At 34.1% G+C, this 18876-nt stretch overlaps 2 protein-coding genes across 2 annotated transcripts in view; one reads left to right on the plus strand and one right to left on the minus strand.

Annotated features, from left to right (window-relative positions):
* LOC132731909 (deleted in malignant brain tumors 1 protein-like) overlaps positions 1-1026 on the minus strand; it is a gene marked incomplete at its 3' end in the record, with an annotated part of 16323 nt that extends 15297 nt beyond the window's left edge. Inside the window, exon 1 of the mRNA XM_060718206.1 lies at positions 874-1026. Within this exon, the coding sequence (XP_060574189.1) occupies positions 874-897 (24 nt within the window). The remainder of the gene's footprint in view (positions 1-873) is intronic.
* The window catches only part of LOC132731905 (deleted in malignant brain tumors 1 protein-like), a 27509-nt gene continuing 9597 nt past the window's right edge, over positions 965-18876 (plus strand). Inside the window, exons 1-15 of the mRNA XM_060718203.1 lie at positions 965-1066; positions 3319-3354; positions 7281-7329; positions 8023-8161; positions 8681-8847; positions 9243-9399; positions 9999-10165; positions 11093-11249; positions 11535-11689; positions 12591-12747; positions 13324-13490; positions 14139-14295; positions 14660-14832; positions 18023-18164; positions 18630-18817. Coding sequence (XP_060574186.1) covers positions 3322-3354; positions 7281-7329; positions 8023-8161; positions 8681-8847; positions 9243-9399; positions 9999-10165; positions 11093-11249; positions 11535-11689; positions 12591-12747; positions 13324-13490; positions 14139-14295; positions 14660-14832; positions 18023-18164; positions 18630-18817 — 2008 coding nt within the window. The 5' untranslated portion in view covers positions 965-1066; positions 3319-3321. The remainder of the gene's footprint in view (positions 1067-3318; positions 3355-7280; positions 7330-8022; positions 8162-8680; positions 8848-9242; positions 9400-9998; positions 10166-11092; positions 11250-11534; positions 11690-12590; positions 12748-13323; positions 13491-14138; positions 14296-14659; positions 14833-18022; positions 18165-18629; positions 18818-18876) is intronic.

Here is an 18876-nt window from a genome sequence, read left to right on the forward strand (position 1 = left end):
TATTGTTGCAAATGCATTCATTTATCGTGTGATTATGTTTTTATATGTTCTTACGATTTCTTAGAATAAAAACATAATTTATCTTCGATTCGACGGGGCGCTTACAAAAAAATCTGTCCGATTGGGAGCATTTTACAGGTGCGTGATGGCGTAGTATCCTACCATAGTATTTTGCTAATCATAGCTTTAGTTTATTTTCTTCGTTTCTTTTTTGAAAAGTTTCTTCATAAGTTATCTTAATATGTACTAACATAATGCTTCAAACTGTCGCTGATACTGATGGATTATTCGACATCATACAAGCCCAAATAAACAAAATGAGAAGAAATGTTATGCATACGAATAGATAAATTTTTAATTGGGAAATAGTCCAAATTTGTAAAAATATCTTAACAATAGAACAGTTGTATACATATAATCATTATGCTGATAGTATTAAGGACAAAAAAGGACGTGACAAAAAACAAAAAAAACAAAAACAAAAATAAAACACAAACGAATTTCATATTGATGTTGTTGTGAAGTAGTGTGATACATGATCAGATAAATAAATTGTTCTAGGACACAATATTATTTTTATTTTTCATCATACAAATGTTTATAATCAATCACTTCGAATTAGACCAATATTTTTGTTCAAGAAAATATTTTGTTACAATATCCAAATGATAAATTTCTATTGTGTTTGTTTGTGTTGTTGTTATTGTTTTTTTTTCTCTCCAGTATTTATCAATATTTGACGTGCTTATTAAACATGTGCCAACTGTAGACCAATCCACTTTGACCTGTTAGAGAATATGATAAACAGATGGCACATCTTCAAACTTATTTAATTTTATAACTTTAAACTTTTATATTAATTAAATTACTCACAAAAATATGTGTCCACATAGCCATGATAACAGCGAAATATAAGATGTCCCACTTTATTCTGCGCGCGCAGGCTAATAGGGAGCGTCAAAGGATAGCGATTTAGTATCACGTGACTTGTGCAGAAGCAAAAAGGTCATTTTTATCTAAGGGACAATTTTCGCGTTTAAAAAAAGTTGAAAAGTGAACATTTAACGTAAGTTTCTTTATTTAATATTATAGATATAGTTTTTGTTTTGTTTAGCATTGAATATTTAAAATGATTAAGATGAACTTTTTGCTACGTATTTGAAAAATAATTACATGACAGCATAAATACGAGACTTGTTATGGTCAGAATATAGAGCTGTCAATAGCTAGTGTTTTTATTATTATTATTATTATTATTATTATTATTATTATTATTATTATTATTGATAATTTAATGAAATATGAACACAAAATGAATCACAAACAAATCAAAATTTACACTAATGATAGAATGGTATAAAAAGGAGCTTTGTCGAACTAGAGTTTAGTCACCTTTTAGTATAAGTATTGTATCATTTCCACTTCATGAATCTCGAATGCAGCTTCATGAACATACTGAATTCGTGATTTAACGATTCAAGCTTCGTGTATTCGGTATTTCAACTGAATTTAACTTCACCAATTCATTTCTGAACCTAACGATTACAAATTCGTGATATTCAAGTCTTGAAATAATAAATAAGTGAAAATGAAGTTCCGAAAACCTGAATTCGTGAAGTTGAACTTGTGAATTAAAAAAGTGAAGTCATAAATTCGTGAAGTCCTCATCGATTAAACTTTCATTTGAATGACTACTGTTTTAATCCTGATAAATGATACCATTTTTTTACTGTTATGATTTTATCACAGTGCATATACAAAGGGAGGTAATAGAATAGACATACAGATTTTATTTTCGTCCGTAACCTCGGATTCACTTAATATTTCGCACTGTGGACACGGGCTTTAAATGTGTACTCGTGCCTCTGCAGATGTTAATGCACGAAAAAAAAACATTAACCCTCTATTATTTTATCATATCGTTACCTCTTAAAAAACGTCATAACGTTGTTGTTTTTGAATTGATTATAACATTATAATTCAATTATAATATCAATTTAAAAAGGAAAACGCCCATGGCGCCTGGAACCTAAATTTTGTATCTTATTTTAATCACAACACTTCGGTGCAGTAACTTAACTCTATAAATAACAAAACTTTAATCTTAAAGTTAGCAACAGTTCATATTTTATCGAAAAGGCACTTTAAATATTTTATCAAAAATAGTTTTATTTAAAGAAGTCGAACAATACCATCAACAAATGGATGACAAGACGTTGCCCTCCGAACAATCAACTTTAAAACTCTGCTAGGTCATTGTCAGCAGAGCAATGGCTTTGACATTAAAAGAAATAAACATTTTTTTTCAAAAATGATAAAATCTAAAGTATGTCAAATTATTTAGTTCGTGTAAAAGACACGATTGTTTCATGAAAAACAACAGATGTAGTTATCTCATGCCTTATCTAATTCTGGTTCTTTCGGTTTCTGTTAAAGGTATGAAATAATTTGAACTAACTTGAACTAATGTGAATATTACACCTTTAGCCAGATTGCCGATATAAGCTTTGCGTCATCACCTCTTTTAAATGTTGATAATTATCTTGCAATTCTTGTTTAAAAATAAAATAAATAAAAATAAGTAAATAAAAAAAATGAATAAATAAAACTCTTATTTTTTTGCACGAATATGGTTTCACAGGATGAGAAAAATGTTTAGCCTGACCGGGACTCGAACACTGGACCATCTAAATACCGTTCTGCGAGTTCTCCGACTGAGCTATCAGACCGCCCCTAAAAAGTGAACTGTTCTGAACCGTGATAGTAGAATTTTATGCGTCAGGCTATATTAATTATATGGGTTTTCTTGGCGTCAGTTTGTGTAGCTTAAGGCAATAAATGTATTATATAATGTTAAAGCATGGTATGCTAAACAAAAAATTGAATTTTCCCCCAAAGTTTTCATTTCTTTATTATTGTTGTAACAAAATACATGAAACATTTTGTGTGAGCTCAACACCTAGTTATAAATGCTTTTGGTAAGTTAAGCATACACGTTGTTTGTTGTTTTTCTGTAAATATTTACAATCTATGATGGTAATTTTTATTCTTATACTTCTTTCACGTTAACTTCTAAACTTTCTTATCTTGTTTTTTTATCTTTACAGTTTACAATTCTAATTATGTTATTTTTGTTCATCATTTGGATCCATGCGTTTGTAAATGTGTTTTTTGATTCGTTGTTTTTGCTTGTTTTTTGTTTTGTTTTGGTTTTGGGTATGAACATCATCATGTAAATGTGTTATTTATTTGAAATTCATTTATATACAATTACATGTAAATATTATAAAACTATACATAACTTTATTCTATTTCTAGGACATGAACCTATTGCTGTGTCTGGCACGCTTTTTGGTGGGTATACCTTACAGACACTTCCTGTTGCTAAAAATACTCTTTAACTTACCTCGTGGGATACCCACGGTCGAACCATTAAACATTTATCAGTACATGTTAATCAACCGTGGATATCCGGCGATGGTTAACCTCCATCGTGGGATACCAACAGTCGAACCATTAAACATTTATCAGTACATGTTAATCAACCGTGGATATCCATCGATGTTTTACATCCATCATGGGAAACCCCCGGCCGAACCATTAAACATTTATCAGTACATGTAAATTAACCGTGGATATCCGGCGATGGTTAACCTCCATCGTGGGATACTAACAGTCGAACCATTAAACATTTATCTGTACATGTTAATCAACCGTAGATATCCGGTGATGTTTAACTTCAATCGTAGGATACCAAAAGTCGAACCATTAAACATATATTAGTACATGTCAATCAGCCGTGGGTATCCGTCGATGCTTAAATTCCATCGTGGTATACCCATGGCCGAACCATTAAACATTTACAAGTACATGTAAATCAGCCGTAGGTATCCGTCGATGCTTAAATTCCATCGTGGGATACCAACAGTCGAACCATTAAACATTTATCAGTACATGTGAATCAACTGTGGATATACGGAGAAGTTTAACTCCATCTTGGGATACCAACAGTAGAGTCATTAAACATTTATTAGTACATGTTAATTAACCGTGGATATCCGGAGATGCTTAATTTCCATCGTGGGATACCCATGGCCTAATCATTTAACATTTATCAGTACATGTTAATCAACCGTGGATATCTGGCGATATTTAACCTTCATCGTGGGATACCCATGGCCGAACCATTAAACATTTATCAGTACATGTTAATCAGTTGTGGATATCCGGCGATGCTTCACTTCCATCGTGGGATGCCCATGGCCGAACCATTAAACATTTATCAGTACATGTAAATCAGCCGTTGATATTCTGCGATGCTTAACTTCTATCGTGGGATACCCATGGCCGAACCATTAAATATTTATCAGTACATGTAAATCAGCCGTTGATATTCTGCGATGCTTAACTTCTATCGTGGGATACCCATGGCCGAACCATTAAATATTTATTAGTACATGTTAATCAGCCGTGGATATCCGGCGATGCTTACCTTCCACTGTGGGATACCAATGGCCGAACTATTAAATATTTATCAGTACATGTTAATTAACCGTGGATATCCGGCGATGCTTAATTTCCATCGTTGGATACCCATGGCCGAATCATTTATCATTTATCAGTACATGTTAATCAGCTGTGTGGATATCCGGCGATGCTTAACTTCCATCGTGGGATACCCATGGTCGAACCATTAAACATTTATCAGTACATGTTAATCAGCCGTGGATATAATGCGATGTTTAACTTCCATCGGGGGATACCTATGGCCGAACCATTAAATATTTATCAGTACATGTTACTCAACCGTGGATATCCGGCGATGCTTAACTTCCATCGTGGGATGCCCATGGCCGAACCGTGTAATATTTATCAGTACATGTTAATCAACCGTGGATATCCGGCGATGTTTAAAGCAACAGACTCACAGCCCGTCAGACCCCGGTAGACGTCCGGGGTGATCCGGGAACGACTGAGGTACGACCGTGAACAACCGGAGTACATCCGTAACTCTGCCGGCAACGTCCGGGATGATGCGGGAACATCCGGCATTCGACTCTGGATGGAATATAATATGATATCACCGGGGTGGTCCGTGATAATCCGGGAAGTATAGCTTTGCCGGCTACATCCTCTGCACTGCCCGGAACGACCGGGTTTACACCGGGAAGCACCGTAGCTCTGTCGACACAAACCGGGGATGACCCGGGACATTATATAGCCGGTAAAGCTACGGTAGAGCCCCGGTGAATGTTGGCAGAGCTCCGGTGAAGGTCGGCAGAGCCCCGGTAAATGCCGGCAGAGCCCCAGAGGATGCTGGCATAGTCCCGGAAGATGACGATGGAGCTACATTGATCCGGTAGAGCCCCGGCAAGTCCGGTTTATTTCAGAAGAATCACGACAATTTGCGATTATTTCACTTGTTTGTATCAAAACCATTCCCATTTCCCTTTTATCCAGTCACGATAAGTATTTTTCAGAAAATCATCATGAATTACTGTTCTGGAACAATAGATATAATATTAAGAAAAATTATGTATCAATGTAATCATTTTCGCGTGTTTTTAATCCACCGGGGTTCAACCGGGACCCTGCCTGGATCGTCCTGGGCTCTGCCTGGATCGACCGGGGCTCTGCCTGGGTCAACGGGGCTCTTCCGGCGTCATCCGAGGACGACCGAGGAAGCAACGGCATGAACCATACCTTCACCAGGGTTCTACCTGGACGGTCAGGAGAGTATCCTGGGTGGTGAGTTGGGAATTACCGTAGTGCTGCCGTCATTAGTGTGACCGCAACAATAATTTCACCCCGGATCGTCCCGGACCATCCCAGTAACTAACCGGGTTGGTCCTGGGCCATGCCAGAAGTAAGTGATACCGCAGCGTAACTTCCATCGTTGGATACCATCGGCCGAACCATTAAACATTTAGCAGTGTATGTTAATCAGCCCTGGGTATTCGACAATGTTTAACTTCCATCGTGGGATACCATCGGCCGAACCATTAAACATTTTCTGTACATGTTAATCAGACGTGGGTATTCGACGATGTTTAACTTCTATCGTGGGATACCATCGGCCGAACCATTAAACATTAATAAGTACATGTTAATCAACCGTGGATATCTGGCGATATTTAACTTCCATCGTGGGATACCAACGGTCGAACCATTAAACATTTATTAGTTCATGTAAATCAGCAGTGGATATCCGGTTATGTTTAAATTCCATCGTGGGATACTATCGGCCGAACTATTAAACATTTCTCAGTACATGTTTATCAACCGTGGATATCTGTCCATCGTGGGATACCAACGGTCGAACCTTTAAATATTTATAAGTACATGTTAATCAACCGTGGATATCTGGCGATATTTAACCTTCATCGTGGGATACTATCGGCCGAACCATTAAACATTTATCAGTACATGTTAATCAACCGTGGATATCCGGCGATGTTTAACTTTAAACATTAAACTGAACATAACACGCATAAAATGAACAATAATACAAAAATATATTAGAATAGAACATTTAAACATAATAATATATGTAATGTATAAATTGAACATATAAACGTTATGAATATAAATTGAACATACAAATAGACATAATGAGATGATATAAATACAAATTACCTTTCAATAATTTACTAATTCTTATCGACGGAATAAATATTTCACGAACATACCAGGACCAAATGGAACAGTTATTATCTTTGTCAGTTGAAACCTGTTTAAAGTTACACGAGTATAATACAGTGCTCTAATATATGTATGTAAACATCCATATAGACTTATTCTTGAACTACTGCAAATCAAAACTATTTTGGGCTTTTCTGGTCCGAACAAACTTTTGCATATAGATGTTATCCGTAACTCGGCAAATTTTGGGTTTTCCCAGCTAATCCGTGGGTATAAACAAACTTTTACCGTTATAACTCCTCGATATGCTACCTGTTACAATAGATTAGTCAACCTGTTGCGCTTACTTTCAAAGCTGTAGCCGTAAAAGTTTGTTTTTCCTATGGATTAGCTGGGAAAACCCACATATTCTTAATTACGAAGTGAGTCTATTCAAAAATAGAAAAACAAAATAAGCGCGACAGATCGACTTATCTTTTGTCAATGGTTCTTTAACGGTAAAAGTTTGTCTAAAACCCCACCTTTTCCGAGATTCGGATATTTACATGTATTTATACATTTACCAGGAATGTGTTAATTGTTTTATATTTTTAGTGATTTTTTTCAAAGTAAATGAATTTTTAATTCTGTTTTGACAGGCTTTAATAGTCAATATAACTCCCGTTATTACCCAGGATGTAACAAGAGGTAAGATATTTGCTTTATTTACCAGAATATTCATATATTCTTATTGACCAGTTGATGAGTAAGATACAACCTCAAAATCAACTATACAATAATTTGCATATTTGTAATTTAAGCTTTAGATCAAAACAAAAGTATATTGATCGCAACATCCACGTGTGTGTAAGTGCCTTTTTGATATCGAATACAACGCATTTTCAAACCCTTTATTCCGCTTTGTCAGCCATGTTTGTTTTCAGAAATGAAGCACATTCAAGGTAAATTCTTATTGTTATCATTCTTATTTCTGTTTTTAAAAGTCTTTAAAACATAGACCTGGATATGCACTTTGAAATGGTTGTTATATGAATTTTGGCCTACTTTCACTTTGGACAGACTTGGTGAAAACAAACATGGATGACAAAGCAGAATCACCTTAAGCTATTTTATTTTACTTCTAAACTTTTTTAAACGTCAGTTCTAATGTCGTTCCTGGCTTTCCAATTTACTGTTTGTACAAAGAATCAGAGTCATCATTCCTTGGGTTGAGATGCACACAACTTCGCCAATCGATCATAACTGTTCACTGGAAATATTCCTAGAAACATCGATAGAAAAAAATGGAACCAAAACATTTTGATCACATTAATTACAAAGGTCAAATATTTCCTTTGAAGTCAGTGGTGATTAACAATGTTTTTTTTTTTGATCCCACAGTGAAACTATTTGGTGGTTACTTTCCTTGGGAAGGTACGGTACAAGTTTACCATGATGGTGTTTGGGGTACCATCTGTCATGATAGCTTTAATACAAATGCAGCCAGGGTAGTATGTAACATGCTTGGATACGGCTTTGTGTAAGTTACTAAGTTTTATATGGTCAGAGAAGAGATCTATCAATACCGGCTAGCTCTAGATCTATATTTATTTGATAAAATGTATAGAAATCATGACATAAGTTTACTGTTTGTTTGTTTCTGTGTAAAATCAAAATATGTTTTCTCGGGATAACTAAAACATTTTTATGAGTTTCGTTGTTTTGAGTGGAAATATCAAAGTTGTCGTTCATATGTTTCAAATTTCGATCTGAAATTTTGCTTTATATTCAATTTTTCGATAAAATCTAATATATTATGCATATCCATAATATCATTTGCTCGGATGCACTTTTTTACAAAATAAACACTAATTCTTATAGCGGAAACCTCTAATGTCAATTAATGCTCAAAGCAAAATGGATATTGTTGTTTCCTCTGTTTGGATCAGCTAGTTCACAGATGACAATGGTAATTGCAAGCCACAATCCAATGCACTCGAGGGTCGGCCTATGTAAACAGTTATATTGACTTCATCTAGAAAAGTTTCATTTATTACAGTGGCTCTTATGAAGTAAGTGCTCATTTTGGACGAGGATCTGGTCCAATATGGTTAGACGATCTTGTATGTAATGGCAACGAAGCAAATATAGATCAATGTAGTAAATACCAAAACAGATGGGGCGCACATAATTGTAACCATAATGAAGATACCGGTGTTATATGCGGTAAAGTAATGTTATTACAAAAAAGTAATAAATAAATAAATAAATGAACAATACAATTCTCAACGCGCAAGTCATTAATACTATTATGTTTATATGTTATTCATGTTTCTCATATAAAGGCTGCTATTGTCATTAATAGTCAGACCACGGAAATGTTTTAATGTCAGTTAGGACATGATTTTAATGTGATTGGGAATACATTAATTTTAAGAGGTCCTAATGTTGGTAAACTTTATTTTCTTAAATCTTCGAATGTTGTTTTTACTTAGAAACCTTTTAATAAATTTTGTTTCGTTCATAAAAAATAGAAAGAAAACCAAAAAGAGGAAAGAAAAAAAAGAAACAGAAACAAATAGAAAACAACATGTTTTGTCCCAACACAATTATAATTTCAGACACTACATCCATGGAAGTTAGACTGATAGGTGGCCGTGGAAACTTTGAAGGCACAGTTGACATCAATTACGGTAGACAATGGGGAACTATATGTGACAGAGGATTCACAGATCAGGACGCAACAGTTATTTGTAAAATGGCGGGTTTTGATAAAGGGTTCTTATCATTTTTTCATAATACGCTGGTGTATTTGTACAAAATTATAACTGATGGTTTGATTACTAAATTGATTTTATGCCAACATATATCATTTTATAAGTGTTAACACAAGTGATTCATTATGTATCATCATTGGTATTATTTCAGTTTTTTTTACGGCAACTAGTACGTATTTGCTAAGGCATAAGTAAACCTATCCTTAAATGCTAATTAGGTAGGATCTTGTGCTAACACATGCGACCTCAGATGAATAAATACTTTTTCGATATTCTTTTTTGGAGACCTTTTCATTGAAAATGTGTTTGAGATAAATCGTATACCCATTAAACTCATTACCTGAACAGGAGTGCAGGTATTAGTAACCTAAACTCTAGTTAATACCTGTCTCTCGATATTAAACATAGAGCATCGGGGTGACGACTGGAAATGTGTTTTTGTTCTGGGTTGACAAATAGAAAAGTGTTTTGACTATGATAATAAGGGAAAGAAGATCAAAATCTGATATATATAGTCAAAGGCTCCGCTCCGAAGGCTACTACGTCATACATATCATGAAATAAAATTGAAGCATCTCATAGTTTATTATATCTTTATAGTGTGGCTGTCAGAGGTGCAAAGTTTGGAGAACTCGACTACGGTAGAATATGGGCTGAAAATTTGGGCTGTCAGGGATCTGAGCCAAGTATCAAACAGTGCAGCCGTTATTCAGCGTTTGGCTCATCTTCAACATGTGACCATTCGATGGATGCTGGAGTAGTTTGTGGTACATAAATTTTAGAGATTTTTATTTCAATATCCTTAATATAATCTTGATTGTGGATAAGGTTAGAGGCAGATTCAAAAGTATTCCTGACCGGCAGGGTAAACGTGTCATATGATAAATGGTACCGGTGACATGGGATTTTGAGCACTAGTTTTTACTACATAGATAACTACAATAATTTTAATCTCAATGTCATTAAACATTGCTTGCAATGAAAACAAAAATGTCGTTAGTTCCAAGGTTTGTCAAGTACAATGTATTTAAAATGTATACAACACATGATGACTCGGCTTTGCCAATAATCTTTTTATTTATTTTTTGGTCACTTTTCATCTTAAGATTGGGTTCGAGATAAAGACTAATATTATTCTGGTTATAAACGTTATAGTGTCAAAAGGAAGTACTTAATTAGTACCAATTTGTAGATAAATTACAAGTATTATTATTGAACCTTGGTACTTGTCACAAAGAAGTCCTTAATTGCACTGCAAGACACTTTTACTATGGTTTCTTTCATATGAAAAATTCTTCTTTGATCTCAAAGGTTAAGACAAGCAGTTAAAACAATGACACAGTAAGTTAAATCAAAAGCACCCGTATGACCTCTCTTTGTTGCTCCTGACATTTAAAATGTGATAACATACAAATCATGAGTCAACTAACTTAGAACAAGTCGTATTCGTTATACAAGGAGAATTAGATAGTCTTGACACCATCTTAGAATTAATAAAAGACAAATCCTAAGCCAAATAAAACAAGAAGTATGAATATAACACACATAATATAAGGTGAACCTTACCTGAACCACTTACGTCTCTATAACACTAGAGCGTCGACATGTCTCCTTAGAATAAACAAATGACAAAAAAATCAATCAAATGACGAACATATCTCTTAAATCAGTGATAACATATTTACAATTTACAGATCACACTCCTGTGCGACTTGTTGGCGGTCAATACCCATCTGAAGGACGGTTGGAAGTGTATCATAATGGAGCTTGGGGAACAGTTTGTAAAACTGGATTTGATGTTTCAACTGACGGTGTAGCTTTCTGTGAAATGCTCGGATATAATTATACCACGTTTGTATACCTAAGACTCTTATTATTATGTTTGAACTTTTCATTAAATCGTCAAGTCAAAAACCACATTAATTCATTGCATTGTCTGTGTAGAAATGCTTTTTAATTCATCTGCAACTTTTACCAGATTTATACATTTTGGTCTGTGAACATTGTTGTTGAACATAATGTTGAATGTCTTTTTATTCGAATGCCCACATGTAAAACATACCACGTGACCATACTACCTTTTACTATCTGACTGGGTAACAGAATGTTAATTGCCTGTTTTATTTATTTGCAAAGCACACCGGTAGTGTACAATGTCACTGCTGGAACTGGACCAATCTGGTTAAGTAACGTTGATTGCACAATCCATACAGTGGACTTAGAATATTGCGCCCATGATGGATGGGAGAACACAACCTGTAACCATGACATGGATGTTGGCCTACGATGCCGTAAGTTAATCATCATTTTGACTGGACGTATCTAACGTCGATTTGCATTGGCTAATTGTGGCGTTTTATTACTTCACGTTTGTATCGTTGTTTTTCAATGGAATATATCTATGTTCCATTGACTGCACGTATGTAACGTCTATTTTAATTGGATAATTGTGTCGTTCATAAAATCTATACAGACGGCTGTTAATCATTTATGAAACATGTTAATGCAGAACGCTTCATTCACTATAAATACATTTGATCAAGTAAATAAGTATTATTGTACATATATAGACACAATACTATTTACCAACATACATCGCAAAATCATACTGAGAAATGCTGTTCCTCTCTTGGTTAAGCGCCTAAGGTAACCATAAAACATTGTCCGTTGGTTGCTGACGCGTATTTGATATTCTCTTTTGGGTGAAACTTCATTGCTTGTTATCTTGCCAATGAGATCCTTTGAAGAAGACCGGTGGTCTAGTGGTTATGGTGTCTGTCTCAACTCAGGATCATAGGTGCGAGCCCTTATCGAGCCACGACCATGTTTTTTATGTCACAACAGTGTTGGATGGTATCAGGAAGCGGACTCGAAAGTGAATAATATAAGTTGCAAGAACTTGTTTCGAAATTGAGCTTAAATAAATATGTTTCGACCATCCTTTGAATAATGTTGCTCAAACATATAAGCTCTAGCACGTGCGGTTTTAGAGGAGAAGATTTTGAAAGTTTTTATGTATACATTTAGCACGGAGGAAGGTAGTCCAGTACTGGTGTAACACTCCAGGAACGATGGTTAGGAAACTACCCGCCTATATGACTGAAATACTGTTGGGAAAAGGCGAAAAATGAAACAAACAAACAAAAAACATTTAATGTATACATGGCTTTAATGTTTTTGTTGTTTTTGAAGGGCACACTAATCTCCAACTGAGAGGTGGTTCCGGTGCATGGGAGGGTAGTGTTGAGTTTCTTCTAGACAACACAAACACTTGGACTTCGGTCTGTGACTCAGATTTTGGCGAGAGTGAGGCGAAAGCGGTTTGCAAGATGCTTGGATATATTGGCAGGTGTGTTATTTGGGCTATTCGAATATATTTCCTTAAAATGTTTAATAAGATTGTTATCTAAACATCCTTTCTTTTATAGTTTCCTATTACAAATCGTTAAACTATTATCCCATTTGGCTGACAAAGTCTTTGTAAGCTTGTCTGTTTGGAAGGGAAAGCCGAGCATTTAGGATCGCTGCTTCGTCGTCATCGCTGTCGTCCTCAAGAACATTTATGTAGCTCAGTATTCAAAAATTTTCATTGTTATCAGCATGAAACTTAGAATATTTTCTTATCATGACAATGGGCAGTTATAAGACAAGGTGCATATTTTTTGAAGCAATATTTTTGGAGTTATGTCCCTTTTTAACTTAGACATTTTAACAGACGAGCGTCTACCACATTTGGTACTCTTGTTCTACTCTGAAATTATACTACAAAATTTAGGTTTATCATATTAAATTAGTGGACACGACCCTTCGTTTACTTTGTATGAATACGTTGTTTATCTAGAATTAAACTGCATTTACTATAGACTTTTGTGGCATTTTTTCTATTTTCTTCGTAATCATATTAACGAATTTTCTTTCATTCAAGCGATGTCCACCATGTTGAATATGCAGCCGGATATTTTGCCTCCAGCTACCAGCCTTCTATCGGGAATCTTACGTGTACCGGAAACGAGACAGACATAAGACATTGTTCGGCTGTTTACAAAACGAACGCATCTTGTACAGCAAGTACTGCCGCCAGTATTAAATGTCGTAAGTGTGCAGAGATGCAACATCCTTTATATAGACTTTAACTATTGCATGACTGTTGAAATTTTTTAACATGGTGATACAGGGCGTGAACTTGCATTTACAACTACAATCGGTTTAAGTAAAATGTGAAATTTCAAAATAAAATTATTGGAATTTTGAATTTAGAGACATCTGCAGATGTTGTAATACGTCGGTTACCATGAAAACTTCGCTGATACACTTTCCTGCAACTTCACTGAAAGTGTCGTGTGCCCCAAAGTTTAAGTATCTAAAGAATGCTTGTTTAATGAGATAGCAATGGGTGGAACTAAATAAAACGTAATTTAAAGGGGATCAGATGTAAATTAGCCTATAAGCCTACATATCATATCCAAGATGTCACAAGACAAATTTAAAAAGCAGGTAACATATCTTAAGAGTGAGTATACAGCAATCTAGTTGGAATACTGTAACCACTCAACTACAAACAGTTCTAATAGACGGAACTAAAAATACAACTAACACATACAAGCACGCACGCACACACGCACACACACACACACGTACACACACATACATAGCAATAATGTCGTGCTGAACGGTCATTAAGGATCTAAAATATAACAGCTTTGATTACTTATAAAGTACAGATGTCATCTTTTTTTAAAGGAAGTATTAATGTGCGGCTGGTTGACGGACCACACAGTAGTGCTGGTAGAGTAGAGGTCTATCATAATGGGCAATGGGGAACGGTGTGTGACAGCCAGTGGGATGACGAAGATGCAACAGTTATTTGTAAAATGTTATCTGCTTATCCATACGAAGGGTATAAATATTTATGTTCATAATTAAAACTCATTATATACGTTAAAACAGATGTGTTAACAATTTTTACTTGTACTATGTATGTACTCATGACAGCAGGTGGTGTGTCCTCCTGAAAAAGGCCGCCGTCTTCTCACTGATGTTCTCTAGGATGTTTCCCATGTTGCTTTAACCTTCTTAGCCATTGCTAAAGCATGTTACACTTTTCATAGTGTGAGTCTGAGCAGTGTAAACTCAACCGGAAATCCACTGACAGTGATATTTATCTTATTGCGTTTTACGTTAGTTTCATGAGATTCTTGCTTTTTATGCATCTATTATGGCAACTTTTATGGCAACTGTTATGTACAGTTTTATATTTTCAGTCAAGTGTTCGGTAAAGCTGTAAAATCGTCGTATTATGGAGGTGGTACAGGCCCCGTATGGTTGGCTGATGTAAGGTGTAGAGGGACTGAACATGATATTAAAGATTGCGTAAAGAGCTGGGCAGGCGGAGTCAACTGTGATCACACGAACGACGCCGGAGTCATCTGTAAACGTGAGAACTATTATTTTATTATCCCAAAAACAATGTTACATTTAAAAGAACAATAGTGAATGGAATTATAGTAGTTTCCGAAATAAGCTCTATGCTATTTATTACTTGTTGATGTTTCCGTATCTTTGCGTTAATCTTATATATGTTGAATACTCTTCTTCGTGAAGGTTGAGCGGGAATTTGTTATCTCTAACCTAGATATTTCAAACGAGGATAGCGACCTTAAACTGCGTCATATTGTGTGAAAGTTACATATGATTGAACTTGACCTCGATGACATAGTGAATGTTAACGACCTGAAAAGCTAACAGACATTTATATTTCAATGACATCTTTTTGTACCAACCTTAAAACGCAGTAATGTAATATTTCAAATAAGTATTAAAATGAGTTAAAAATGTTAGATTACACTAAACAAAATTTTTAATGCTCACATTGGATATCATTGCTTCAGTTAGCAATGTATTTATTTATTTTACATTAAATCTGCCATTATCATTTTTATGATATCATTAAGCTTTAAAGCATAATCGCCTAATTTGTCTTACCCCTGTCGCTAAAATTTATGCAATTTTCAAAGCACAATATCGTAGTTTGTCTTACTTCTGTCGCTAAAGTTGATGTAAATTTCAAAGCACAATATCTTAATTTGTTTACCCCTTTCACTTTAATTAATATAAATTTCAAAGTACATTCTCATATATGTGTCTTTGTCACTAAGATATCAGTTAGCTTTAGGAAGCACTTTCTTATTTTAATGTGTATAAACTTCAAAGCACAATCTCTTAGTTTGTCCTAACTAAGATATATATCAGTTAGCTCTTATTTTAATTTTATATGTAAACTTCAAAGCAAAATCTCTTAATTTGTCTTACATCTGTCACTAAAATTAATTAAATTTCTAAGCACAATCTTCTAACTTATCTAACCTCTGGTACCAAAATTTATGTAGATTTCAAAACATAATACCTTAATTTGTATTTCACTTGCCACTTACTTAATGTTAATTTCAAAGCATTAATTTCAAAGCACTTAGTTTGCCGTACCTCTGTAACTAAGATATATATCAGTTAGCAATCTCTTATTTTAATTTATGTAAACTTTAAAGCACAATATCTTAATTTGTCTTACATCTGTCACTAAAATTTATGGATACTAAAATTTATGTAAACTTCAAAGCACAATCGTCTAATTTATCTTACATCTGTCACTAAAATTTATGTAAATTTGCAAGCACAATCTCCTAACTTGTCTAAACTCTGTCACTAAAATTTATGTAGATTTCAAAACATAAACCCTTAATTTGTATTTCATTTGCCACTAAATAAATGTTAATTTCAGCACAATCTCCTTATCTATCGTACATCTGTTACTAAAATTTATGTAAATTTCCAAGCACAATCTCCTAATCTATCGTACATCTGTCACTTAAATTTATGTAAATTTCCAATCACAATCTCCTAACTTGTCTAAACTCTGTCACTAAAATTTATGTAGATTTCAAAACATAAACCCTTAATTTGTATTTCATTTGCCACTAAATAAATGTTAATTTCAGCACAATCTCTTAGTTTGCCGTACCTCTGTAACTAAGATATATATCAGTTAGGCTAAGGAAGCAATCTCTTATTTTAATTTATGTAAACTTTAAAGCACAATATCTTGATTTGTCTTACATCTGTCCCTAAAATTTATGGATACTAAAATTTATGTAAACTTCAAAGCACAATCGCCTAATTTATCTTACATCTGTCACTAAAATTTATGTAAACTTCAAAGCACAATATCTTGATTTGTCTTACAATTGTCACAAAAAATTATTGATACTAAAATTTATGTAAACTTCAAAGCACAATCGCCTAATTTATCTTACATCTGTCACTAAAATTCATGTAAACTTCAAAGCACAATATTTTGATTTGTCTTACATCTGTCACTAAAATTTATTGATACTAAAATTTATGTAAACTTCAAAGCACAATATCTTAATTTGTCTTACATCTGTCACTAAAATTTATGTAAACTTCAAAGCACAATCGCCTAATTTATCTTACATCTGTCACTAAAATTTATGTAAACTTCAAAGCACAATATCTTGATTTGTCTTACATCTGTCACTAAAATTTATTGATACTAAAATTTATGTAAACTTCAAAGCACAATCGCCTAATTTATCTTCCATCTGTCACTAAAATTTATGTAAGCTTCAAAGCACAATATCTTGATTTGTCTTACATCTGTCACTAAAATTTATTGTTACTTAAATTTATGTAAACTTCAAAGCACAATCTCTTAATTTGTCTTACATCTGTCACTAACCTTAATCTAAATTTCAAGGCACAATCTCCTACTTTATCTTACATCTGTCACTAAAATTTATGTAAACTTCAAAGCACAATCTCTTAATATGTTTTACATCTGTCACTAAAATTTATGTAAATTTCCAAGCACAATCTCCGAACTTGTTTAATGTCTGTCACTAAAATTTATGTAGATTTCAAAGCATAATCTATTAATTTGTCTAACCTTTGTCACTAAAATTTATGTAAATTTCCAAACACAATCTCCTAATTTATCTTACATCTGTCAAAAAGATTTATGTAAACTTCATAGCACAAGCTCTTTATTTGTCTTACATCTGTCACTAAAATTTATGTGAATTTCCAAGCACAATCTTCTCACTGTATAAGCTCTGTCACAAAAATGTATGTAGATTTCAAGGCATAATCCGCATAATTTGTATTTCATTTGCCACTAAAATTAATGTAAATTTCAAAGCACAATCTCTCAATTTATCTAACCTTTGTCACTAGATTTATGTAAATTTCAAAGCACAATATTATAATATTTTTTTCTTCGGTCACTAAGATTTCAGTTAGCTTCAAAACATAGTCTTATACCTTTTCTTTACCTCTGTCACTAATATATCGGTAAGCATTAAGAAACAGTATTTTAAGGGCCACTTTCCCACGTTAGTTCAAACCCCGTCATGGGCAGGTGGTTTGTACATTGAGCAAGAAACTTTACACTCATTGCTCAGTACTGGTTGGTTCTAAGAAAGATTCGAAAGATTGTTTAAAAGCTATTAGCTTTCTTGACAATCACACTAAAATAAATACTGTATGAATTAATCTTCAGGCATCAACTTATTTACCTATATTACATGATTTTACTTTATTCCATAACAAAGATTCATATGATAAACGCCTTACAAATGGAAGAGATCAATCAATGGGTCGTGTTGAACACCTCCACTCGTCTTGGATGACGTACTGTAGCCGAGGTTGGGAAGTAAACGACGGAAAAGTTATTTGTCGTGAAGTGGGTTATTGGTAAGTGAAAGCATTATGTCATATGTATTGAGAGATAATGTTTGATGGTTCGATTTTTTATAGAAATACCAGTAGTATTTGTTGCCACTTCTTTTATCTATGTGTTTGATTGCTTCATATTCCATTGATATAGTAACTTTGGCCACTTTTTTCATCTCTGATATTTTTCAGTGTTGTTATTTATTTCTCCCTAGGTAGGAAATTATAAAACCAGCGTATCACATTTAAACCAGCGTATCACACTTTAAAATGAAAATAAAAAAGCAAACAACATATCTTCTGGGTATTTTTTTATATATTTATGTTTGGATATTGGCGATACTAATATAACTATGGTGAAGTTAAAAGAAGTCAGAAAGAAAAAAAGATACGCCAAACGTAAACGGAACGCTCATCCATTCTTTAAACGGGCGTCAAATTGCAGTACCTATTATGGTTTTCTCAGTAATATAACGTGTTCTTTAGGAATGTTGACCCGGTCATGCGTTACAATGCTACATACGGGAACGGTGTCAGCACAAACTATGATGTTCGTCCGGACTGTGATGGTAGTGAGGGAAGTTTCGAGATGTGCCGCTTCGGTAAACAATACGCGAAAGCTACTTGTCCACAAGCAGAAAATGTTGGAGTTGAGTGCAATCCACAAGCTGCAGGTCTGGTAACTGAAAAGAACAAGTTTTTAAAAAAAATAGATAAACTTTAACCTGCTGAT

Source organism: Ruditapes philippinarum, unplaced genomic scaffold, assembly GCF_026571515.1.
Source record: "Ruditapes philippinarum isolate M1 unplaced genomic scaffold, ASM2657151v2 ctg6079_1_1_1_1, whole genome shotgun sequence".
Taxonomy (NCBI): domain Eukaryota; kingdom Metazoa; phylum Mollusca; class Bivalvia; order Venerida; family Veneridae; genus Ruditapes; species Ruditapes philippinarum.